The sequence below is a fragment of the Emys orbicularis genome, chromosome 3 (genome assembly GCF_028017835.1).
Source record: "Emys orbicularis isolate rEmyOrb1 chromosome 3, rEmyOrb1.hap1, whole genome shotgun sequence".
NCBI classification, from domain to species: Eukaryota; Metazoa; Chordata; order Testudines; family Emydidae; genus Emys; species Emys orbicularis.
The window spans coordinates 180,022,422-180,049,222 of NC_088685.1; the positions used below are offsets into that span (position 1 = coordinate 180,022,422).

At 39.1% G+C, this 26,801-nt stretch overlaps 1 protein-coding gene across 1 annotated transcript in view; it reads right to left on the reverse strand.

Annotated features, from left to right (window-relative positions):
* The window catches only part of SRBD1 (S1 RNA binding domain 1), a 247,442-nt gene that overhangs the window by 157,245 nt on the left and 63,396 nt on the right, over positions 1 to 26,801 (reverse strand). The window contains exons 12-16 of the mRNA XM_065401220.1: positions 26,041 to 26,144; positions 18,699 to 18,806; positions 11,479 to 11,636; positions 7,264 to 7,354; positions 6,035 to 6,142 (exon numbers count right to left, since the gene is read on the reverse strand). Of these exons, the coding sequence (XP_065257292.1) occupies positions 6,035 to 6,142; positions 7,264 to 7,354; positions 11,479 to 11,636; positions 18,699 to 18,806; positions 26,041 to 26,144 (569 nt within the window). The remainder of the gene's footprint in view (positions 1 to 6,034; positions 6,143 to 7,263; positions 7,355 to 11,478; positions 11,637 to 18,698; positions 18,807 to 26,040; positions 26,145 to 26,801) is intronic.

The following is a 26,801-nucleotide window of genomic DNA, read 5'->3' on the forward strand; positions in this document are numbered from 1 at the left end:
AGGGGGAGGAGGGGGAAGGCGCTGATCCGTGGGGTTTGCCGGTGGGCGGAAGGCGCTCTGGGGAGGTCATAGCGGAGCTGATGGGGGGCTGCCAGCTGTGGACAACGCAGGCAGCCAAACGACATTATAGTGAAGTATTGAACAACTTTAAATGGAGCATGTTCTGTAATTGACCAGGGACGCAAGATCGAAACAACGTTAAGTGAGAGGATGTTAAGTGGGGAGTTCTATGATTCTATGAATATATAACTGTTATTGTTGAAGGCCTGGTATTTTAATAGCTCATATTTTATTATACTTACTGGTATCAGCTGATCAAATAAAATATTTTGTCTTTGTCATAGCTCTGGAAGACAAAATAGACTGGTCTCCTTCAAGATATGTCTAAAAATAAACTAAGATATGCAAATTATATAAAGAACTGCCCAGTCATTTCATTCTTGTACCACCAACTACAAACAAAGTGTGAAATCCTGTCCTCATTGAAGTCAATGGCAAAATTCCCATTGACCTCAGTGGGATCAGGATTTTACCCAAGATTTCTCTACGTGCAATTCTGAAATTACTATATATGGCTTTGGAAATGGAGGACCAGAATTTCAAAGTGTGTAAGCAAAAATGGATGCCCAGTTGCAGTAATTGCACATGCAAGTAACTAGCTGGATGTGTAACTGGTCATTAGTGCACAACATAAGCAGGACTGCACATGCAGTGATAGTAGCTGTGCACAGAAGTTAGACATTCAATTCTGTATACATTTTAGTACACACAATTACCCACATACTTTCCTTATTGTATAACTCTCATTGTCTGAAATTGTATTATGCTAGTTTCACATGATGGGTAGGAGAAAAAAAAGGAAATGAGAGGGAGAAATGGTAAAAAAATCACCCGTGCTCTCCAACCCCTCCGTTAGTGATAATTTAAAAAGTATACCACAGGCTTTAAATACAAAGGAAGTATATACCGTATATACCACAGGCTTTAAATACAAAGGAAGCCAAATCCCACAGTTCCACCCCATCCGCTTCCTATCCCTCTTCCAAGCCCACATGTTCTGCAACAGCTGAGCTACTAAGAAGCTGATTTGTGAGATTTGCAAGAGCTCCCAAATCTGCTCTTTAAGTACTGCTAAACTGTTAAGCAAGCTAGCCTCCTCTGAAGGGCCAGTGAACAAACTGGCCTCTCTCTTTTTTTTTTTTTTTTTTTAAAGGGGGGTTCTGGATTGACACTGCTTTGAAGTATGCGCATTGAAGGCAACAGTACTTTTGAACTGAAAGCGAACATCTAGACAAGCGAACATCTAGACAAGGTAGTAGACTGTTGGTGTGCTTGAGCAGTGCTGAAGAACTAATGCTTGGAGACTGGTATTACTGAGTTCGGTGTGAACGTTGCCTTAATTTATGCTTTCTGCTACACTTTTAGCACTGGTTTCACTCAACTGGTTTGTAAACTGATTTAGTTCAATCTGTGCAATGCCCCAGGGTGGACACTCTTGTCTCAGATTAACAATGTACTGTTTCGATTTTGCTTAAATTGATTCCTTAGTAGTAGCAGAATCAATATAAGCCATCCAAACAAGAGTCTCTCTCACCAGGGGGTGGCACATGTTTAACTTCACAGCTGTACTCAGACTGTGTGTAGAAAAAGCCCTTGCGTTTTGATTATCATGAAGAAATGCACTTGAACAACCTTATCTCTAAATTAGGGCTGTCGATTAATCACAGTTAACTCACGCAATTAACTCAAAAAAATTTATCGCGAATAAAAAATTAATCGCAGTTTAATTACAATGTTAAACAATAGAATTGCGATTGAAATTTATTAAATATTTTAGGATGTTTTTCTACATTTCAAATATATTGATTTTTATTACAACACAGAATACAAAGTGTACAGCGCTCACTTTATATTATTTTTATTACAAATATTTGCACTGTAAAAATGATAACCAAAAGAAATAGTATTTTTCAGTTCACCTAATACTATAATGCAATCTCTTCATCATGAAAGTGCAACTTACAAATGTAGCTTTTTTTTTGCTACATAACTGCATTAAAAACAAAACAATGTAAAACTTTAGAGCCTATAAGTCCATTCAGTCCTAATTCTTGTTCAGCCAATCACTAAGATAATGATGCCGGCTTCTTATTTAAAATGTCACCTGAAAGTGAGAACAACATTCGTATACCGCTTCATGCTTTGGCCACCATTCCAGAGGACGTTTCCATGCTGCTGACGCTTGTTAAAAAAATAATGCGTTAATTAAATTTGAGAATGAACTCCTTGGGGGACAATAGTATGTCTCCTGCTCTGTTTTACCCGCATTCTGCTATATATTTCATGTTATAACAATCTCGGATGCTGACCCAGCACATGTTCGTTTCAAGAACACTTTCACTGCAGATTTGACAAAATGCAAAGAAGGTACCAATGTGAGATTTCTAAAACTAGCTACAGCACTCGACCCAAGGTTTAAGAATCTGAAGTGCCTTCCAAAATCTGAGAGGGACGAGGTGTGGCGTTTGCTTTCAGAAGTCTTAAAAGAGCAACACTCCGATGCAGAAACTACTGAACCCAAACCACCAAAAAAGAAAATCAACCTTCTGCTGGTGGCATCTGACTCAGATGATGAAACTGAACATGCATCGGTCTGCACTACTTTGGATCATTATCGAGCAGAAACCCTCATTAGCATGGATGCATGTCCTTTGGAATGGTGGTTGAAACATGAAGAGACATATGAATCTTTAACGCATCTGGCATGTAAATATCTTGTGACGCTGACTACTACAGTGCCATGAGAACACCTGTTCTCACTTTCAGGTGACACTGTAAACAAGAAGCGGGCAGCATTATCTCCCGCAAATGTAAACAAACTTGTTTGTCTGAGTGACTGGCTGAACAAGAAGTAGGACTGAGTGGACTTGTAGGTGCTAAAGTTTTACACTGTTTTATTTTTGAATGCAGGTTTTTTTGTACATAATTCTACATTTGTAAGTTCAACTTTCATGATAAAGAGATTGCACTACAGTACTTGTATGAGGTGAATTGAAAAATACTATTTTTTGTTTTTTATAGCACAAATATTTGTAATAAAAAATAAATATAAAGTGAGCACTGTACAATTTGTGTTCTGTGTTGTAATTGAAATCAAAAACTGGTATCTGAAATCAATATATTTGAAAATGTAGAAAATATACCAAAATATTTAAATAAATGGTATTCTATTATTGTTTAAAAGTGCGATTAATCACGCAATTACTTTCTTTAATCGCTTGACAGCCCTACTCTAAATTAATGAAGCTTTTCTGGAAATGTAATAAGACACAAAGGAGTGTTCATTCTTGGACCATCAAAACATTACAGTATTCAGGTTACTGACAGTACTCATTCTTCTGACTCATGCTTCACAATATGCCTCAAGGAGTACATCAATGGCCTGGGTAATTGCTCAAATAGTCAACTATAGTAGCCAACTGCCCCATTTGGCCAAGACTGCTCAGGTTTTTAAATTCTGTCCTGGGTGTTAGCCGTCCTCAGTCCCAGGCCGCTGGCTGAACTATCTAGTAAAGAAAAAAACTAATTCCTGCTCCTAACAACTGCTTTCAAGAGTGAGCAGCAGGCTTCCTGTGCGTGCACACACACACCCGAGCAGGGAGAAACGGCAGCCAGACCGAAGAGCAAGATGAAAGTCCAACCTCCATAAAAAGACAGATAGTCAAGGAGGTCAGAAGTGGGGGGCAGCTACTAAGACCCCAGGCTCAGCTTATTTGGAAATATTTAAATAGTGACAGCTATGTGGCTAATAGCATCCAATATTCTGAATACGTTTACTGCAATTAAAATTATTCCACCTGTTATTCCTTTTAACATGATCATTGGTGCCATCTGGTTCCCTATACAAGCTCACCAATGCAGAGATCATCTTTTCCTTAAGTGTGCACCTAGTACAATGGAGCCCTAAATCCAAGTTAGGACCTGCAAATACTAGTACAACATAAATTAATAGTGATAGTGATACTAAATAGTACTTTAATTATGCTAACTTTTTATTTCAGCTATCTCTTATATTGACAATCTAAAAGTTTATATTTCACTAGAAGTTTTACAACTAGTTTTGTCAAAAAAAGTTATAATATGATTTAATGAGTAATCTAATTCTTGAAACTTGAGAAAAATCTGTCTCCATATACAGTTATTAGAGAAATCTGCCTACTTGATACTTTGGATTGAAAAATGTTCTCACAATTCCTATTTCCACATGCATTTTACCAGTTCCTAATATTTTTATTTTTAAAATATTCCATTACAGTAGCTCCACAAAGTTCAGCCCAAGAAACTGACAGGGTGAAATATTTTGGAAGTTCTCTCTACATTCCTATTCTACTGACAAAATAATTGTAACAAAACACAAAGAAAAGAAAAAAAAGCAAAGCATTATAAGAAAACCGTCCACAAAACCTGTCATAAAATAAAAAAATAAATCTTGCTGCACGAACTTTAACAAACAGATATTTGCATTCTGTAGCACAAAAAACTGAAAAAAAAACATGACAAATTACAATTCAAACAAGTTACAATTGCTTCTTCCAACAAAGCACTTATATTTCCATAACTGGCTTTCAAATTTTATCTAAATAAATGACAATAAAATTTTACAATATGACTTTTTTCCAAACATATTATAATTGTCTTCCATGCTAACTGAACTACACAAAGCCCCTGCTTTGGGGCTAGAGTCAATAAAAAGCTTCTGCAGTCTTGTATGAGCTTCTGATTTGAAAACAAACATTAAAAAAATTAAAGAGGACCCCTAGAGTGCCTTTTGAAATAAAATCAGATTAATTATTGGTTCTCATCACAAATTTATACCAGTCTGGAAAACAAAGAACAAATGGAGTTAAATGACAACATAATTTCCTAGGAAAAATGCATTTATTGAAAATTTCTGTCAGATCTCTTTTCAATCTATGGATTTGACAAAAAAACATTAAACACACAGAAGATGACAAAAGTCCAAAGAGAGAAAAGCAATCCCTTTTTGGAAAACTTAGAACTACTTTTTACTATCTATCTTAACATTTTGATGGAGGAACAAAAATGGTTGCTTTTTACTTTCAATGCAAACGCTTACTCCAAGATTTAAAAAATTCATTTGAGATAGTGAGTATATTTCCATTATTTCTTGGAGGGAAACCAAGAGGCTCTGTCCTCTGGTCAGGCAGCAGACAGACTTAGCATTCACATCAAAACCCAAACAGAGGCTTGTCAAACAGTTCTGTTGAATTCTGAAATCTAATGGTCAAAAACTGAGTTTTTGGCAAGATGAATCCTTCATTACTCTTGCTGTGCATTAACAAAGGATTTTTTCCAGGCAACTTAATACCCAAAGGATCAGCAAGCTTTCCATAGCATAGACAGATGATACCAGTATTTAAATTTGCATTCCAGTGGCCCAGCCAAGCAATCAGCAACCTACAGTTGCTGTAGGGAAACACAGAGGATATGGGACGCAGGTCCTCAGCTGAGGGCTGAGTTCCTTGGGCTGGCAAGACTTGGAGACTGCTATGGAGGCAGCACACTTATCCCCAAGAAGAGGGAATGCATTGAATGATGCTCTAGTGAACTTCTCCCCATGAGTGGGTGTTTACATACTCCAAAGGGAGCCAAGACCACTTCTCTATAGCCAGAAGGGTGGGCCAAGCCTGATACGATAACAGTAAAAGACGGAGAGGACTGCAGAGGAACTACACCTCTACCTCGATATAACGCTATCCTCGGGAGCCAAAAAAATCTTACCGCGTTATAGGTGAAACTGCGTTATATCAAACTTGCTTTGATCCACCGGAGTGCGCAGCCCCGCCCCCCCCGGAGCGCTGCTTTACCGCATTATATCCGAATTCGTGTTATATTGGGTCACGTTATATCGAGGTACCGGTGTACCTTAAAAAAACCACATTTAAAAGCACCTACTGAACTTGAAATGTGCTGAAGAGGAAAACAAAATGTCAAGCAAAGGAAGCAATCTTACCAATATACAACATCCAGTGGTGCAAAGTACTTTTTCATAATTAAGTCAGCAAAGTAAGCTTCTGTCTCCCTGCAGGCAGTCCCATTGCCTATCACAACAGTGCTGCAGCTTTAAAGGAGATAAAGGATAAACATTCAGTTTTCCTGCATAGTTAGGGATGTGTAGTAATTTCATTTTATGTAATAGGTAAAGGCTGTACTCAACAAGAACATGTCGCCATCTTCCACACATAGGAAGATCTTAGAACCCTGTAGACATCAGCACCTCAGCATGAACCAGGCTGATTAGCCAAGAGTTAAGCTGCACAACACACACACTGTGGCATATTACAAAAGTGTGTCTTGCTGCAGTAGCTACAAAGTAGCTAGTACCCTGCAATGGAGAATTCCATCCCCTTAGCTGCATGTACAACAGCAAAGCAACCTTTAAGTGGCTCTAGTAGTAAGACTTTTCAAGGGCTTGAGGCATGTATGGGGGAAGGGACTGACTGTCTGAAGGTTTGAGTGCATTGTGATGTTGTGAGTGGCGAGAGTGATAATTTTCACATATCCCTTATAGAAGTGAACAGCAATCCTAACTACAGGAAACTCAAGAGCTGTAATACATCATTCATGTCTCTCCTTGCCTGTCTTCATGTTAAATCATTTTATTGCACAGACAGGAAAATCCTTCCCCGTGCAAAATGGCTTCTATTGAATTGAACAGAAGCTAAAATGAAGAAAAACTCATTTTGGAAGCTCACTCAATGGAATAACACTGGATGGAACCACCTCAAAAATAGTACAGTAAGGGCCAGAGCTACCAATAATCCCAGGCTATCAACAGGTACGCATGAGTGTTTAACATCAAACTCCTAATCCCTAGTGAACAACGTCCCACCACCCAAAACTATCCCAAAATTTAATACAAGTAGCAATAGCTGTTCATAAAAGCTCCTAAAATAGACTAGCATGGGTGCTGCACAGTAGGAATAAGATGAATTGGCACACCTTTGCAAATACATTTCCACAGCATCTAATTTGTAAACTAACTATATTCACTGCTTGATTTCATAAGCATCTAATACATACAATATTTTAAAACATGAACATAAATTGAGCAACATTCAGCCGTCAGCCATGAAAGCAGAAATTCCACTAAATCTCTGGGCATCGTGCTTGTATATCCAATTTTGATACAATGTAGATATTTATCCTATTTATATTTTAATGAAAGCTTCATCATCATACTTGTAATGCAGAAGAAGTCTCCTTATCTTTTCAGCTTCACGGAATCCTTGTCCAGAATGCAAATAGACAACATCAGTATGGAGTATCTGACCTAGAATGAGGAAAGGCAAAACCATTCAGTTAGAAACAGAAAATTCCAAACGGTATTTCCTGATGAACTACCTAGGTGAAGGGCTGATTCACAAGAAAAACATTTCAATAATTATCCACCATTTTCTTATATATTGTGTACAACTGGGTTCACTGCCAGAATGAAATGAGTTGGTAGACTGCCTAGCTCCTAGTAAACATGCCCACATAACACACCACCAGCACCAATCAGCATCACTGTTTGTATTCAGCAAATATTTTGTGATTAGAAAAAATGGTTCCATGGGGCAGGAAGGGTTTATTGCTGTAATCTGTACATTTTAAAGATCTGCTTAGAGAGAGGTGTGATCTAGTGGTCTGAGTACAGACCTAGGGCTTGTCTACACTACCCGCCCGGATCGGCGGGTAGAAATCGATCTCTCGGGGATCAATTTATCGCGTCTCATCTAGACGGATAAATCGATCCCCGAATCGACGCGCCTACTCCCACCTCGTCAGGAGGAGTAAGCGCTGTCGACAGGGGAGCCACGGCGGTCGATTAGCTGAATTTGCGTATCTTAAATCGATCCCCCCTCCCCCCCCCCCAGTGTAGACCTAGCCCTAGAAGACAGAATGCCTAAATTCTAATTCCAGCTCTAACAGAAACTCCCTCTGTTGGCTTTGGCAAGTCACTATGCCTCCCTGCAAAGTGGGGAGGGGATAATATTGCTCCACATTGCTGCCATGGGCATCAGTTTCCACTGAAGAATTCAGAGTGTCTACTACAGCACATATCCAGAGACTGAGGTTTTGTTTAGACAGTGAGGTAATGTGCTCTATGTAGGTTGGATTTCTAAAGCATACTAACTGGTCCATTTAGACCCTGTTCATGTGCTTCATCGTAGTGCTGTTTTAAACAGAACTAAGTTAAAGCACACTAGGGAACCTTTAGTGCACACCAGCAGGGTCTACACAGACCAATTCATGTGCAGCACATCAGCGTGCCCTAGAAATCACATCCCCGTAGAGCATGTTACCCCTCCAAATAAACAAGTCCAGACACTGTTAATTCTTTGAATTCTGCTTCTCTCACCTAGATTAGGAAGAACTAATAGAACACTGATCACAATGATTTACGCCTCCCAGCTCAGCAACAGACATCAGAGTTCCTGAATTCCTCTATCTCACTGGCCCCCATCTGCTCTGTGCTGAGAGATGTAGGGGTGGAAGGCTAGTTATTGTTGAGGGCACTGGACTAGGACTCATGAGACATGAGTTCGATTCCAGGTTTGGCCACAGATTTCTTCTGTGACCATAAGCAAGTCACTTAGTGACAAGTGCCTCGGCTCCCCTCTGTAAAATAAGATTAATACTTTCCCACATCACAAGGGTGCTGGGAGGATAAATCCATCGGTAATTGTTCAGGCTAACATTTTGGTGGATCTGGGCTCCTTTCATTTTTACCAAGCCTTGCTAAGAACACTTATTTACTTATTTCACAAAAGTCTTATGAGAACAGTAAATATTTGTAAAGCACTTAAAAGAAACAAACAACATATTCTTATTTCTGCAATTGACCGTCCCCTTTTTAAAAAAATGAAAAGTATCCATAATGTTTTGGTTTTATGTTATAACCAAGTTTTCTGCATCTTTTCATTTTCATTTGGCAACTACTGGCCCAAAATGAGGATTTAAAGACTTTTTAACACCTAGTTAAGCAATACAACTAGCTTTGCACTGGTCAAATGTGTCCCTCCTTTAGGCAGAATTTAAGCAAATGCTGTCCCAGTTAAGGAGTCACTACTATTCACTACCAAGCTAAATAGTAAGTTCTCTAAGAGATATGAATATAAAATGGCCACCCCAATTAAGCATGCCTTTTTTTAAGTTAGTTATACTTCGTTGTACTTAAATACAGCAGCCTTATTTGAATATACAGTGTGTGTGAGTCTATTCCTTGTACTATGTGCTGTGAAAGAGATTAAATTAGAGAGAATGCTGGATTGGGTACTTTGGAAGGCCGTCAGGAAACTTTATACAGAAAATCGAGGAAACGTAAGTCTGTAACTCTTAAAAATCAGACAACTAATAAGCAAGCTCATTGAGATATAAAACAATATGAAGAAAATAAATCTGAAGGCATTATAAAAACTTATACATTATTTGAGCCTTGTATTTTGGCAATATGGGGTTAATTCAACACCAAAGCCATTACTACTTCCCCAAAACAACAGTCTAGCAAAAAAAAAATTGGAAAGTGTAATTTCCATTTTCACAAAAATCTATGCTGAAAACAAAAGAGAAAATTATGTCTGTGAAGAACAGCATACATGTTTTTAAATCAAGTGTCACTAGCTTGCAAAAAAGGCCTATTTCCTGTGATCCATAATTGTTTTTTTTTTTAAACAAAGACTGTAAAATGCATAAACATCCACAAGTTTTACGAGGTTTCTCTTAACAGCCTGTTTGATTATCATAAAAAGCAGCGTACTTTACATTTTATCCAAACCACAGGTGGTGTGGCTCAATGTTTTATTTCACTGAAGAATTGACAAAATACTTGTACAGTTTCCAGATGCCCACATTATGGCCAAGAAGGAGTTACAGAATGCAGAGGTTTTTTTTGTTTTGTTTGCTTATTTTGGGGTTTTGTGGGTTTTTTTTAAAGAAAGATACATATTGTAAAGTGTCAGTTTGACATGTTGAGGAGAGATACAGATTTGCTGTGGTCAAAGACAGGAAAGACCCTGGCTCTCACCATTTTTAATATATTTCAGCTGCTGAATACGTAACCAGTGCGGAAGGGGTAGGGAAAAGGCGGCTAAATAAACCATAAAAGGATAGACTTTATATGGAAACGTTTTTCTGTCCTTCAACAGAGAAGCACAAACATTACAAGACAATAGGACAATGGGTAAAATTTTATTATGTGTAAGTGACTTAGCCTAAGACTCACTGAAAGTCAATGGGATTTAGGCTTCTATGTCTACACTACAGCCTATGTCGGCAAAACTTTTGTCCCTTAGGGGTGTGAATATTCCACCCCCGTGACTGACATAAATTACACCAGCATAAGTGCTCGTGTTCACAGCACTATGTCGGCGGGAGAGCTTCTCCCGCTGACATAGCTTATGCTGATCACAGAGGTGGCTTTTTTATGCCAACAGAAGAGCTCTCTTCTGTCAGCATAGAGCATCTTTACCAGATGTGCTGCATGTATAGACATGGCTTTAGGTTCCTCAGTGACTTTTGAAAATGGAACTTAGGCATTTTAGACCAATGACTTCATATGAATCAAACAAAATTTATTATAGATACTCTGCTTCAAACCATAAGGAACTCTGTAAACAAGGCCAGAATCATTAGGAACTGACTGGGTAGTTAGCAAATGTAAGAAAAACACTACGAACAACATTTATTAACTAGAGAGGTGGAGAAGTACCTACATGACAAAACACACGCCATCACACCTGATAGCTCTTTTTTGAAGTCTCAGCAAAGAAGGCAAGGACAGGATGGGAGGAGAAAGTGACAAACCTTTTCACACCCTTACAGGGGTAAACCTCCAGACCTAATTAAGTCACATTAGGGAGATTTGCCCTGCAGCTGCCTAAAAGCTGCACCTGTTCACCAGAGAACTTCAGATTTCCAGAGCTGCTGGGTCCTGCACCTTCTGTAAGTGCCAGTTTACTTTAAAATATGCAATATTAAAGAAAAACAAGCAGAGAAGAAGTCAATTTCCAAGTGTGTAAACAGGTTATTTGTGTGGGGGGGAAATTATGAAGCAAGTATTCAAATGCTGATTCCATTTTAAGCTGTAATACATTAAGGGTCTGATTCCTAACTACTGTATTTTAATTATTCACAACTGTGTGATGAGAGTGCAAAACTGTTAATTCCCACTTTGCACAGGTGAAAATGACTAGACAAGGGAGTGGAGACTCAGGCCCGTAACATTTAATCCCATGCTACTAAAGGAATTTGCAGGGTAAGTTACATGCAAACATGAAAGATTAAATCATAACAGAAAATAGATACCCTCCATAAGTATACTGTATAACAACTTGCTTTTACTGTAATTCAGTAAATTTCAAAAGTTAAACAGTGTTTTAAAAGCTGATGGAAAAATTTGGAATTTAAACTTACTGGTTGGCGAAATGATTGCCAGCTTGCAGCCATGTTTGTACCCAGGATCAACTCCCATCAAAATACGTCCTCTCACAGGGCTCGTCAGAAGCAACTGTCGAAGATTTCTTCCAAACATCATTATAGATTCTTTCTCTGCATCAGACGTTAACTTTGATCTTAGAGGATAGAAAGCAAAAAGAGGGTTTTTTTCCAGTTAGTTTTCAGACACATTTTTTAGTTGGTTCAAAATACATGCTTTTTGGACCATTTCTGATTATTTCTTTGTTACGGTCCACTACACACTAAGGATCTCGAGTTTTTGGTACATTTACTTTAACAGGAATAGTATATGAAAAATTGATTGTAGTCCTAAGAAAGTAGCATCAGTAACTGGCTTGCAGTTACAGTTACCCATAAGTTGTGTAAAGTCTGCACAGACTCCTTTCTGCCTTATTTTCACACATCCACTATTACATTTTTGAACTGACAGCAGTCTCTACTCAAAGCTGGGTTTCTACTTGCAGGGGAATGGTATTCTGATTTTCATCAGACCGGCCTTGAGAAACACCTACGCTGAATTCAGCTTCTAATATAAACCTGCAGAGACTGGGATAATTTCCTAGTTACTGAGAAAATTACTACCAAGCAGAATTGGTTTAAGCCACTACGACTGAAATGGACTAGATAGCCTGATAAGTCGTTTCTATTTGTAATTGCTAAATTACTATAATTCACTAGATAGCCCGTCTGGTTCATGAGTTACAGTATTTCACAACTGTATTTGAAACTGGTGACTTGATAAACAATTTCAGATGCAAAATAATAACAGTGTAGTTGATGTGTTTCCACATTTGTTTGTGTGGATGTAGGCAAAGCAGAAATTCATAGATACAAAACGGTCTCTATTTTTTTTCCCTCTTCCATGATCTTTGACAGGAAAAATAAATATGCCACTGAAGACCAAGGAATGAGTTCTGTAACTTTAGCACCATTTATTAAAAATATCCTTGTTTATCTGAGACAGATGTGTATTTTTGCTAGGTGTAAGTATGCAAAGTATGTGCCTTATATGTCAACAGCAGCCAAGAAGAGAATGTCTGATAACAACAAAATGTCTTAGTTGTTTACACTTATTAAGGAATAAAAAAGTTTATTAAACAAAAAGAATCTTTAGTATTCAGCGGTTTCCTCTCTCTTTGCATATGCACACATCCATGCACCATCTGTATAATGTGATCAGTTATTAGGATAATTAAGGAAGTCATGATGAGTCAGATAGTAACTAACACTGTAAGCCTGCATATAACTTTAAAACTACCCACACTTTCCCCCCAGCAATGTGTGTCTTTTTGGTCAGTCAAAAAGGAACCCTTTTCTGCACATTAATGTACCACTGAAACAACACCTAAGATTATCATAAATGAAAAACTAGGGGAAATAATTCTTTGTAGTTTTTCTATACAATTAATTCTCTATGCAAATATATAAACACTCATTTACACATCAATTAATTTTGTGCATTTGATAGTATTTTATGCATAGTCAGATCCATTGCTTCCCAAAGAGCCAGTCTGTTCCCAGTTTGTGAACGTCTTTACACAGAGCAACTATGAGGAGAAAAGACATTTTTAAAAGATAGGAAAATATGACTAAAACCACAACTACTGGCACCCGGACTCGTGGACATATGTAGAATGTGAAACTACTTTTAACTCCAATTTTTGAAAAACAGACTAGATTACAAGTTGGTGACGTCCCTTCAACACTCAAAGACATAATCACCCACGTTTCCCTTCACACATTGTTTTCAAAGCATTTCTATGGAAAAGGCATCCTTCATGCAAAAGAAAGAAACCCCCTCTGGAATTGTTTCTGAATGAAGAACACAAAATTAGCATAGATATTATCTAAAGGGAGATTATGAAAAGTACACAAAATTTACATGCATTCCCTAGTCTGCCCTAGTATTTCAAAGGTAGACCAATAGCAGACTGTGCTCTGGTCTCCATTGAGTGGAAGAAGGAATCACCCCCAGGTAGCAGAATGGCTGCGCTGTAGCAGCCACCACTGAACACAACAGCAGAAGCAATCGCTGCCTCTGCCATGGTGTGTGGACGTGAAGACTAGAGAATCTGCAAAAAGGAAGATCCTCTGGCCCTGGCTTTCCTCTATCCCCCAAAAGTGGTTTCTATATCACGCACAGGACATCCACTCCCCACATGCAGCTCAATCTACCAGTTCTACTACAACGGGGACCTGTGCAGGAACTGGATTTACCCCTAGCCACATGTTATTAGTTTTGTACACTTTATGGAAACATGTTTAAAGTTGGCTTGGATTTAAGAAACTTTTATAGTAACAGGAAATGGTACTGAAAGTGCCAGGTGTGTGAAGACTATAACGTATGTCCTTTCTATTACTTAATATCCTGTATTTTTAATTTCAAATATAGACCTTTCTTTTTCTCTCTACCTGCTTCTCATTCAACATGTGATTCAGTGATATGACCCACCACCCCAAGTGCTGGCCCTCAATTTTAAATTTTGGATAGTCATTTAATCCTTTATGAAACTGTCCCAGGTAGCCTGACATTTATTTTCCCTTTATGTTCTCAGGGCACCACTGTCTGCGTCAAAAATGATAAAATGCCTAGCTTTGTATTGTTCTAATTTCTGGTAATTCTTATTAATAAGGTTTGGGGGAGGAGGGGATCCCTCTTAAACATAAGAACATTGATTATTTTGAAAATAAATATTCTCATTTGCCATTTTATGAAAAATAAAATAATTTATCAAATGATTTAACATATCATTTCAAATTTACTAGGATGATTATAGTAACAACAAATATAAAGAATATGGCGATTCCTTTAATTTTCTTCTGCATTTGAAACTCAAAATTGCATTCAGTCATCAGATTGCCAAGAGAAGTATTTAATAAGGGCAATTATCCTAATCTTGGCCTACTGACATCTGGAGTCACAGCTGGAAGATAAGGGTTCTAAAGTTTGGACTCCATTTCCAACTCCAGCTTTCATATGCAAAGCACAAGCAATATTTTCTGTGGGAACTTCAGGTGTGAAATGAGATGTATAGGGAAAAAAATGTCTATGAAGAACAGTGAGGGAAAGAACTCCAATGCTTTTTGAGAGAGTATGGAAAATTAGGAAAGAATTATACATTTAAAAAAATATTTCTTCATCTCATCACTTGTGTTGAATCCCTATGAAATTATTCCATGCAGGACTGCAACAAAATAAAATGTATTCTGAAGAGCCAAAAGTATTACTGGACATTATTATACCAGGTCTGAGCAATCATAGTATCTGACAGGAAGGAAAGTAGAAGATAGGAAATGAAACAATAAATAAGGTAATTGTCTTGCTGGCAAGTTTTCTCCTCCTCATCACTAGAAGTAAAAGTTTCAATACACTCTTCAAAACGTTCTGCTCCAACGCTTATTAATAAAAAAAAAGTTGGAGACGTTAACACTAAAAGGAGGTTTTAAAATACTTTAGCAGCCCTGTGCAAGACTCCAAAGAAAAACTTCTGGTGAGAAGAGAGAGAGGATAAAAAAGGAGAGCAGTTAAGTGGTCACAAAAGTGAGAAACTGATTGCTCACTGTCTTGAGCCAGGAATACTATTGGCAGGTGCCGTACATTCTTCCCCATAGGAGTTCAGTTTCAGCACTCATCCCATATTATTCCAGTTCCAGGCCTTTCCTAATTGGAAACAGCCAATTATGCCAAATTTTCCCAAACAGTAAGATATGGACAAACATCCACTCAGGAACAAAGTATTTCACTTATGACCTAAACTCAGACTTAACCTGATCCAGAGTTTATTTGTTTTATTTTAAAAAAGCAAAACAAAAAATTGCACTAACCCACTGTTGCAGCAAACTTCACGTTATAAATTGTTGATGAAGATTTCATTGAAGGTGCTGGTTTGGTGAAAAAAGTATATTCCTGTATGTTTATCTGGAGTGCGTGTGTTATGGCTGTTTTTGCAACTCAAAGTGGATTTTCACATCAATATTATTCTTAACCTAATGTATAGGGCCCTACCAAATTCACGGTCCATTTTGGTCAATTTCACGGCCATAGGATTTTAAAAATAGTAAATTTCATGATTTCAGCTATTTAAATCTGAAATGTCACAGTGTTGTAATTGTAGGGGCCCTGACCCAAAAAGGAGTTGTGTGTGGGAGGGATGGTAACAAGGTTATTGTGGGGGGAGGGGGGGCAGAGGGGGTTGCAGTACTGCTACCCTTACTTCTGCGCTGCTGCTGGCGGCGGTGCTGCCTTCAGAGCTGGGCAGCTGGAGAGCGGCGGCTGCAGGCCCCAGAGTTCAGCTCTGAAGGCTGAGCTGCCACCAGCAGCAGCGCAGAAGTAAGGATGGCATGGTATGGTATTGCCACCTTTACTTCTGCACTGCTGCCTGCAGAGCTGGGCCCTCAGTTAGCAGCCCCCACGCTCTGGCCGCCCAGCTCTGAAGGTGGCAGCACAGAAGCGGCGGCTGTTGGCCACACACCCAGCTCTGAAGGCAGTAACCTGCCAGCAGCAGCACAGAAGTAAGGGTGGCAATACCATGACCCCCCTGCAACTCCCTTTTGGGTCAGGACTTCTAATTTGAGAAACGCTGGTCTCTCCTGTGAAATCTGTATAGTATTGGGTAAAAGCACACAAAAGACCAGATACCACGGAGAGGAGACCAGATTTCACAGTCCGGGATGCGTTTTGCATGTGAATTGGTAGGGCCCTACTAATGTATTAACTGTAAGAGTTATAGAGTATTTATGACACTTACCACAACTAACCAATATTTTTGTCATTTTGTATAAGGATTATATTTACTCTAGCAACCTTAACTTGAAGTTAAATTTGAAGGAGGTTCAGGGGAAAGTGGAGAAGAGGAATGGACCATGACACCTTCTATAAGCCTGGTTGATTTATAACCCACCACAAAACATGGTCAGCTCAGATGAAAGTTTAAGTGCAGCTGGATCTTGACAACTGGATCTAGTGTCATCTCAACCTCACCCCTGCCTACACCTGCAAAGAAGAGTGGGAGATAAGCGAAAGGAAAAGCCCTCACATATCTAGGAGGGAAAAGGGACATAGTTTCCCGCTCTCTCAGAAGCCAGAAGTGGTCCAGGGAATTTAGGGAGGGAGAGACAGACAAGTGAATGTGGCCAATTATGCTTTCAGGGGAATACCTCAATCCTTTCCCCACCTCAGCTCTCGATCATAGGATATGTAGTTACCAAGCAAATTCACAAGTCCACTTTTAAAGCTTTACATGTATCGCTTTACAAACCTTTACATGCCAAATTTAACCTTCAGATATGCTTTCACGTGCCGTCCATTCACTATAAGGAGAGTCAAGTGGGCATCTCGGACTACAACTTGCCCCTATATAACCAAGCCTCATAAGAAACCCTTTGAGTACAATTAATCCCATTTTACAGATGAGGAAACAAACACAGAAGTTAAATGATTCACCCAAGGTCACAGAGTGAATCAGTGTCAAAGTGGGGAACAGACCCCAGAAATCCCAACTCTCAGGCCTTGTCTACATTGGGTAGGGTTGCCAACTTTCTGATTGCAGAAAACCAGTTACCCTTGCCTTGCCCATCCCCTGCCCCGAAGCCCCGCCCCTGCCCCTAAGCCCCACCCCCACTCACTCCATCTCCCCTCCCTCTGTTGCTCGCTCTCTTCCACCCTTACTCACTCATTTTCACCGGGCTGGGGCAGTGGCTGGGGTGCGGGTGGGGGTGAGGGCTCTGAGGTAGGGCCGGGGATGAGAGGTTTGGGGTGCAGGAGGGGGTTCTGGCCTGGAGGATGGGGCTGAGGGGTTCAGAGTGTGGGAGGGGGCTCCCGTCAGGGGCAGGGGGCTGGGGTGTGTGTGGGGGGGTGCGAGCTCCAGCTGGGGGTGCAGGCTCTGGGGTGGGGCCGGGGATGAGGGGTTTGGAGTACAGGAGGGGATTCAGGGCTCGGGCATGTGTCCTGATTACAGTTATAGGTGGCCAGCCACAGATGCTGCAGCGACACAACCCCATAGTGTACACGGGGGAAGGCAAGATATGATATGATTTGCACCAGTGCAGCTTATCCTGATTCCAAGCAAGGGGGAGCTGTAGCAGTGCAAACCCTGGCTTTCCCCATGTGCACCAGGGGCTGCACCAATGGGTAAAATCCAAGGCCAGAGAAGGCCCCAGTCACACATTAGATTCTGTAGCAAGGAATGATGCAAATTAAGCCCAACATGGCAGCCTAACTATGAAGTGATCTACTTCGGGGACTTAAGTCAGTCACACTAGAGTCTACTTATGTAGTTAACTCCCACCCATCAATGGCAAAATAGATTCAAATGCTACCAAGTTTTGAATTTTAAATTTCCTGTTTATTTAAACAGTATTATATATCTTGCATGTGACACTTCATCTCATGACACAGCTATTACAGTGTCACTGAAAATAAGACTATTTTCCAGAGCCATCACAATACCCATAGTACAGTATCAAAACAACATTATGACTACTATATTTATCATGTAGTGGAGATGACAAATATAAGGGCCACTTCCAGCAAGAGCAATTACTTTGTCAGTTTCTTTCAGACAGGTAAGAGAAATGGAGTCAGAACAATGTCAGTGACAGCATTATTGCAATGGCAATTGTGTAACGGAAACAACAGATGTCTAGGACAATTTCAGAGACAAAGGTTTATTGTTAAGATGATGATAATGATGTGTTTATAATACTGTAATGTAAACTCTAAACTGTACTTGTTAGGTAAAAATATTATGAAAAGTACAGCCAACATATGAAATAGGGTTCTTTCTTTCCTCACGAAGTTGAGTTATTGACGATTTTAAATACTTTTTCTCCAATTAAAATTAATAGGAATAAAATGCCTATAAAATGTCAATTTAAAAATAATTAGGATTACAGATTATTAAAAATGTCTGATAGTGCATGTCACAATAAAGTGTGTCTTAGTAATATAAACAATATACTGCAAGTCAAAAATTTTCTCTTTCTGCATAGACCACTTGTTTACCTACACTAACCTGAATGCGGTTGAAAACTGAATCTTGAGAATTGAGATTGATAATTCATCTCTTTTGGATTATTTCAGGCTACACTGAACATTATTAATTTTTACTTGGCTGAATGATACACACTAAATCCTACATGGTAACAGGTTTTGTGAAAACAAACAGTGCAGTGTTTACCTGAATTCTCTACAGAGGAGAGGATAAATAAGACGTTTATATGAATCTTCCACCGAATTATGCAATAACTTCATTAACTCTGGTTTTGCATAGCGTTTTGGTCTCCACCTGTACAAAAAAACAAAAAGGGCAGCATTAAACACTTCCACCACACCGAATCATAAATGTAGAGCTGGAATGGGCTTCAAGAGGTCATTTAGTGCAGCCTCCCTGCGCTGAGGCAGAACAAGGATACCTAGACCATCCCTGACAGGTGTTTGTCTAATCTGTTCTTAAAAACCTTCAATAACGGGGATTCAAAAACCTCTCTGTTCCAGTGACTAACTATCCTTATAGTTAGAAAGTTGTTCCTAAAATTCCTTGCTGTACACTAAGCTGATTATTTCTTGTCCTACCCTCAGTATGGAAGATCCCCTCGAGATAAGAAAGAAGAAGCTTCCATAGTTAGAGAGAGAAAAAATAAAGACCAAAACAATTCTTTAATATGTATTGCTTCAGCATAATGTTCTATAAATGCCAGTATTACTGCTCCAATGCTGCTGTAAAGTTATATCTTCAATAGTGAATTGAAGAAGGCACAGTAACTTGGCACAGGCTTTTACTGTCAGAAAAGGTGAGGGGACTATGGACTTTTAGGGAACTGATATTTCCGACTGTCTTCATTTTAAAGAAAATACTACAAAAATAAATTAAAACTTCCCTCCCAATTGGACTGAAAAGAAAAAAGAACCCGTCAAACTTCATCCCAAATGTATGAATAAATCAGTTTTACATTTCCATTATATGCACCTCATTTACAATTCCCCACTGCCTCAAATGTGACAAAGCATTTCCTGCGGAGGCCACTATTGAGTTATGGACGTGAATAGAGGGCAGCTAGTTAAGGAAGGCAATGAAGGTCATATAAAAGTTGAAGTGCTGAACTACAGACAGCTAAGGGAAAACAAATACAAAATTGAGTTAAAACATTTTCTTAACATCTCTATGAGTGAAAACAGTCTATTTGTTTTGGAACAGCAAAAAAGCAAACATGTACCCATTACATGCATTTTCTTTTTGTTCTGTTAATGATATGCTTAAATTATACACCAAATTCCAGAGACTAGCAAAATCTCATTCAAAAATAATCTCCCAGAATTTTGTACGCCATGCTCATCTTGTACCTTTTCTACTCTGGTGCAACTGTGTGGATAGACAAGGCTCTGCTAAGATTTGCTACAAGACATCAACCCAAGCCACAGAAGTCAGATCTGAATTTCAAGCTTCCCCAAAATTCAGGTGTGATCAGATCCAAGGTTTTGGTTCTCACCAAGCTATTTTCTGAGTAGCAAGAACCCAGGCGATCACCTACCAGATACAAGAGAATTAACGTTGTCCACTGAGCAGGTAAGAGGGACATGGCAGGATTTATTGTTCTCTCTCTCTATCTGGAAACATTTGGGTACATTTCAGAAAGCTGTTTTTAACAACATGAAAGAGTTGTGGCCATTTGAAAATCTGTCCAGCCGTGTGCGCAGTTGAAAATTATGCTAATTTTTAAAAGATATAGAGTATTAATCTTGTCTGTACTGCACTTACATGTAAAGCTAATTTAGAAAGATCCAAGATTCTCTGAAACAGCCCAGATAAATTTTCAGTTGTTTAAGGAATTATCTCCTGAAATGGATTCTCTTCTTATGTATTTATATTTGAGTAGTAGTATGTGATCATCTAATTAAACACCATACCTTGATGCATACATACAAGGGGAGTTAAAGATTACATGAGGACCTTGTTTTACCATTTCATTACTTTTGAGTGCTTAGCCATATGACCTTAACATTAACAATTTTTTGCAACAATTTTATTATACTTTGTTGAGGAGAGGATTTTCTGGTATACACATAAAACAAGAGCAGGGTTTCCTTTGCTCTCATTGCTACCCAATTCTATTACCAGAAATTTGTACAGGTGGTAAAACTGACTATACTGATGGAGATAGTAATGCATTTGGACAGCAGAGATCAGGTTCCCTCTCTCTCTTGTTAAGGCTGATTAGTAGATCTCTTATCCACAAATAGCTCATCACAGCAGATATTTTTGACTGCATGCCACCTACGTATGACTAATAAGTGATTTTGTGATATTCAGTGAGAAGTCCTATAAATACTACAGAACCATATTCTACAATTCGTCATGAAACTAAAAACATCCAGAAGACGTATTCAATAAACAGCCTGTGAATAAACAGCATGTTTTTTAACCCACACACATATTCCATTACTTGTGGGGGGAGAGAGGGAAGCAAAGTTTAACACTGGAATGGAGATAAAGTACCTCTAGATAGCTCTTGAAAGATAATCTGAACCTAAATAATCTCTACTCAGCAAAGTGTTTTTTTTCTGGAATATTTAATGAAGAATTCATTAATTTCTAAAATACTTTAAGTGTGGCAATGGTCAGGAAAGTTGTTATGAAAATAGCATCTTCTTACTCAACAGGTCTTCTCTCTGAGTGCATCTGCTTACCCTAGGGAATAAGGTAAACATATCTGCAGTCCTGTTGGGCCTGCATAGCAAATAACAGCTATGGGAGAGTGAGCTGGGTTCTATTTGGGCACACTCATCATCAACAGAATTGTTGAAGTTCAACTGAGGAATCTTCATTACCAGTGATGATGACTGATCCAAAAAGAACACAGCTGGTTTTCTAGACCCCAAGTCAAAAAGGCAGCACTATAATCTGTTTTCCTGAGAATTTAGCTAACTATACATGGACGGTGGAAGTCACCCACAAGAACAGCTATTTAAAGCATGATAACTCTGGCCTTATGTGGGATTTGAGAATTTCATCCTGAGAGGAGGGGAAAAAATCAAATCCACCCTCCCCTCAAGCCAAGTGATTCTATTTTTACAGAGTAACTTCTGAAAATGTAATCACACTTCAGTGCAAATCCGTCCTCCTCCTCAGTGATCAGTATGGTCCTGCTGCATAAGATGGGGTTAGATACAGAGTCGGGGGTACTGCAGGTGGCAGTTCTGGACAACCTAACCAGCCATTTTCTAGAATTTGGCCCAATCACAATGGCAGTTCTAGCAGTGGGTGCTCATCCCAGTGAGTTTCAACATAATCTTCAGTTTCCAGTCTCCAGCCCTTCTGATTTATACCACATCAGTCGTTATAGACTCTTCAAAGAGGCCTATCACCCTCCAATTCCCCTTTTCCCCTCAATGGCATGTTATCTCTAAAGACTTCCTCAGGAGAACAAATTAAAGATTAGTGTATTAACTACTAATTTAACAGGTAGGAGATAGCATTGTCTTGTGGATATTTGGATTCTAGTCTTAGTTTTGCCACCAGCTTCTTGTGCAACCTTAGGCATGTAGGTTCCCCTTCGGTAAAATTTCATCACTTCCCAATCTCAGATGAGTGTTCGGATGTTCTCTCCATAAGTAATTGGAATGACAGTATGAGAAGTAACTGGAAGATACTACAGTATGAGAAGCAAGTGAATAGGTAGGAAATTGTGGATATAGGGCACTGACATCTTTCTTCAAATCCTAGGAGCCACAAGAATAAGAAAAAAAGCTTTGTAATTTGCAGGGACCCACCTCAGAATAACACTACAGTAGAACCCCTATTACAATGATTGGGGACTGAGGAGTTTGTAAAATCAACATCTCAACATTACAGTAGATATGATGCATAAATTGCAGTATGGTGCGCTGCATTGTTCTCTTCTTGTCCTTCAAACCACTGCAAAGCAATTTCTAGTGCCCTGAAGGCATCAGAATGGGATAAGATGTCAACTTGTTTTTCATTACTTTCACTTTTGTTATGTGATTTCTTTTTCATTTGTGTTCTGTAGAAAAAATGGTTCATATAACTGGTCCCTCGTAAGAACATAACATAAGAACGGCCATACTGGGTCAGACCAAAGGTCCATCCAGCCCAGTATCCTGTCTACCGACAGTGGCCAATGCCAGGTGCCCCAGAGGGAGTGAACCTAACAGGTAAGGATCAGGTGATCTCTCTCTCCTGCCATCCATTTCCACTTGCCCTTCTCTGAACCTTTTCTAATACCAGTATACAGGTCTGTCTCATCTTACACGGGGGTTCCGTTCCGCGGTTAGCATGTAAAGCGAAAACCGCGTATAGTCAAAATTACATTGAGTTCAATAGCGGGCAGAATTGCCCGCACTACAGGTACAGTATTAAAATTGTTATTTTTCTCTTTTTTGTTTTGTTTTTTGTTTTGTTTTTGCTGACCGCGTAAAGCTGAAATCGCGCATGTTAAATGCGCGTAAGATGTGACAGGCCTGTATCTTTTTTGAGATGAGGAGACCACATCTGTACACAGTATTCAAGATGTGGGCATACCATAAGACTGATGTTCATAAAATTAAGGTTCTACTGTACATTATATGACAGTCTCCTTTGTATATGTTAGCAAGGTGACAAAAAGTTAAACAGCATCTAAAATCTGTCCCCAAAGATATACAGTATTTAAAGCACTGGGTAAGAAATGAGAGATATCCTTATGTGAATTGCTGATGAATTTCAGTGACTGCAGATGAAACAACTGATAATAGGGGAAAAAATCTTTTGTAACAGTGTCATCAAAGAGGACTGCCTCCAATATTCACAAATCAATTATATGGGATGAAGAGAGGTAGCACAGAGAATGCTGACTGGGCTGCAAATCACAAAAGTAGACTTGGTGCACTGTATACATTGGAATCCCTACCTCAGAGCAGTCCAAAAAGACCCAGGTCTGGGTCTAATGCAGTAAGCTACATGGTATTCCCTTTGTATATGAGATGAATGAGGAGCTAAGATCAACCTGTCAAATTTAGAATTTGTGGTGCCAGGGAGTGTATTTATTCTCATCCTCCTGTTCAGACCTTTGTGCCAACATCATCAGAGTAACACGACCAGTGCAAGACTGAAGATGGCTGGCCTAGGGTGGAGCAGAATCCATGTTCAGTAACATTAGGAAACTCTTCTGGTGATCAGATGTACACTTGTAGATCCAGTGGGAAAGTGTAGAATCTAGCATAGATTTTCATGCATCAAGATCTACTGGAATTATCTCCTATGGAATTTTTTTGTTTGAGAGAAAATAATTTGGCCCTTAATTAGAAAAACCTAAGGAAGATCATATATTGACTCTTGAGTCGAACGTTCAATTTCTGAGGTCATTATTCCTCTTAGCACTGGAAGACTGACAAAAACATCTACATTTACATTTTAAACTGTCATTCCTGTAGCAGCACAAACTGTTCCACTGACAGTGACTCATGCTGTTGCTGAATTCTATTGTAGATGCAGCTTTTTAAGACTGTTACAGATATTTCCTTCCTACACTATAGACCAGTGATCCCCAAACTTTTTACCTCGCACTCTCCCTTACCTGTCTACCGCCTGCTCTCTGGGAGCAGTGACGCAGCTCTGGGTGGGGAGGATGCAGACAGGGCTAAGGGGGCCGAGGCTGGAGCCACAGCTGAGAGCGGGGGCAGAGCTGAGGCTGGCAGCCGGGACCCAGGACTCAGGGCCGGCAGCGGATCCCTGGGCGCAAGGCCGGCAGCTGGGGCAGGGGCCAGGAGCTGATCTGGGTGGCGCTCTCTCCCCACCCCATGTGGGGGCTGGCCTGGAGCATGCCCCACAGTTTGGGGACCTCTGCTGTAGACAATACTACACTGGGAAACAGTTTAGTCTGTAGTGTATATAAGAACTAAAATGGATTTTTAACTGTGATCAAGAATCATGACAGCTCTGAAAAGCCCAAGGACCTTACCATTAAGAAACACTATACTACCAGAGCAAACCACTTTTAATCACTCATACACTTTCTGTGGTGTATAATTTAAATTTCATATCATAGTATGTTATCCTCTTTATGTATTCAGCCATTAGCAAGGTCTTTCTTCCTGTCTGTGCACTATATCACATTAACTAAATTTTACACATCAAGATCAGAATCCTTCACAATGGGAATTGGGTGCCTAACACCCTTTGGATCCTTGGAAAACCCCAGCCCAGATATTTTGTGTATGCAAGCAAGATAAACAAATAAGGTCAGGAGAATATTATTTTGCAAAGCAGATGGCTGGGCTCCAGTTGACACTGAAGGGAAGGAAGCTGGGAAGGGAAGGGTCAGCGAAGCACTGGAGAAAATATTACTATAACTAGGACTTAGAGTGCATCTTTCACCACAGATTCTCAGAGCATTTGGCAAACGTTAAACAAGCCTCACAACGACAAGTTATCTTAAGAAAGTAACATGCCTGAAATCATACAGAGACTCATGGAAATGGAAATAGAACCTGAGTCCAGACTCCCAATTCTCTACTTTAACCACTAGCCTACATAAACAGCACACAGTCAGTTGTCAGGACATCTGTGATGGGAATTATGGGGAAACAGATCATATAATTATGTTTTTGGGTAATTAAAAATAATATTTAAGAAATAATATAAATAAATGACATTCCTGAAAGTATACAGAATGCATTCCAAAGTACACCTCTACCTCGATATAACGCGACCCGATATAACACGAATTCGGATATAACGCGGTAAAGCAGTGCTCCGGGGGGGGAGGAGCTGCGCACTCCGGCGGATCAAAGCAAGTTCAATATAATGCAGTTTCACCTATAACACAGTAAGATTTTTTGGCTCCCGAGGACAGCGTTATATTGAGGTAGAGGCGTATCAAATTATACAGTGCCTTGGAAGTAGTCACACTTTCTTTATTTTAAAAAGTATACTTTTCATTAGAAATAACAATGTTCTTTCATATTTTTGGCACAAGGTGTTTAATGAATGAAGATAGACTATTTTAGACAGTATAATCAATACATATGAATGTAACATAACAAAAGCCATAGTAGGTCAGACCAATGGTCCATCTAAACCTATATAGTGTCTTTTGATAGTGGCTGGTGCCAGATGTTTCAGAGCTTCAAAATATACTACTATTTTATCCTAAATGTTCTTCTACCACATGTCCCTGTACAAAGGGCATACTGTAAAAATTTCAAAATGCATTACAAAGTAAACCTTCAAATATTTTAGAATTTGAGGTGCTTAAAGAATGCTGCCAGAATTCTCAAGATACATCCAAAAACATCCTCTTTCTCCTCAAAATAATAATAAGCCTGCAGTAGGTGGTAATACAGAATGAGATCTAGCTGTTCACAAATTTAAACTCATCTAATAAGTTAAACATTTGTTTAAACTATTTTCTTAATGTAACAAGACATGTGAGGTGCATTTTAGTATGTAGCTGTTTATAGAAAAATATGATTTCAGTAAGAATATATATATACATATATATATATATATATACACACACACAGACCTTTCATTGACACACCACCTACAGAATTCATTCTTCACCCCGTCAGGAACGTTGACCTTCACTGTCAGGATCTTCAGATTTTCCCCTCGGTTAATGGCCAGAATCTGAGTGCAAACATAAATGGCAAAGACAGATGACACACAAAATACCCAAAAGATAAACTTATCAAGTCAACATTTGTATACACATTTGCTTGACATTCTGGAGCAAGTCATGCTGCTTATATAGTAAAACAGTTCACAAAGTATTGGTTTGTATAGATAACATCCAAAATGTAACTTAGACAAAATCACGCCATAGCAGAATACAGTATATTGTTTCTCCAGAGTAAAGAATCCCAATTTCATTGAGAATCCAGTTTCTGTTTTATATATATACACATGTACATGTATGTATACATATATTATACACCTCTACCCCGATATAATGCTGTCCTCGGGAGCCAAAACATCTTACCACGTTTTAGGTGAAACAGTGTTATATCGAACTTGCTTTGATCCGCCGGAGTGCGTATCCCCGCCCCCACGGAGCGCTGCTTTACCGCGTTATATCCGAATTCGTGTTATATTGGGTCACGTTATATCAGGGTAGAGGTGTATATAGAGACACTCACAATATATATTTATATATATTTAAAAAAAAAAAAAAAAAAACAGGAAATTAGACAGTTGTTAATTCACTGATTGAACCACTGAGGTGTTGCCCTTGTACAACCCCAGTTCAAACTTTCACTAAATAAAATGGAAAGTGATTCAAATCAA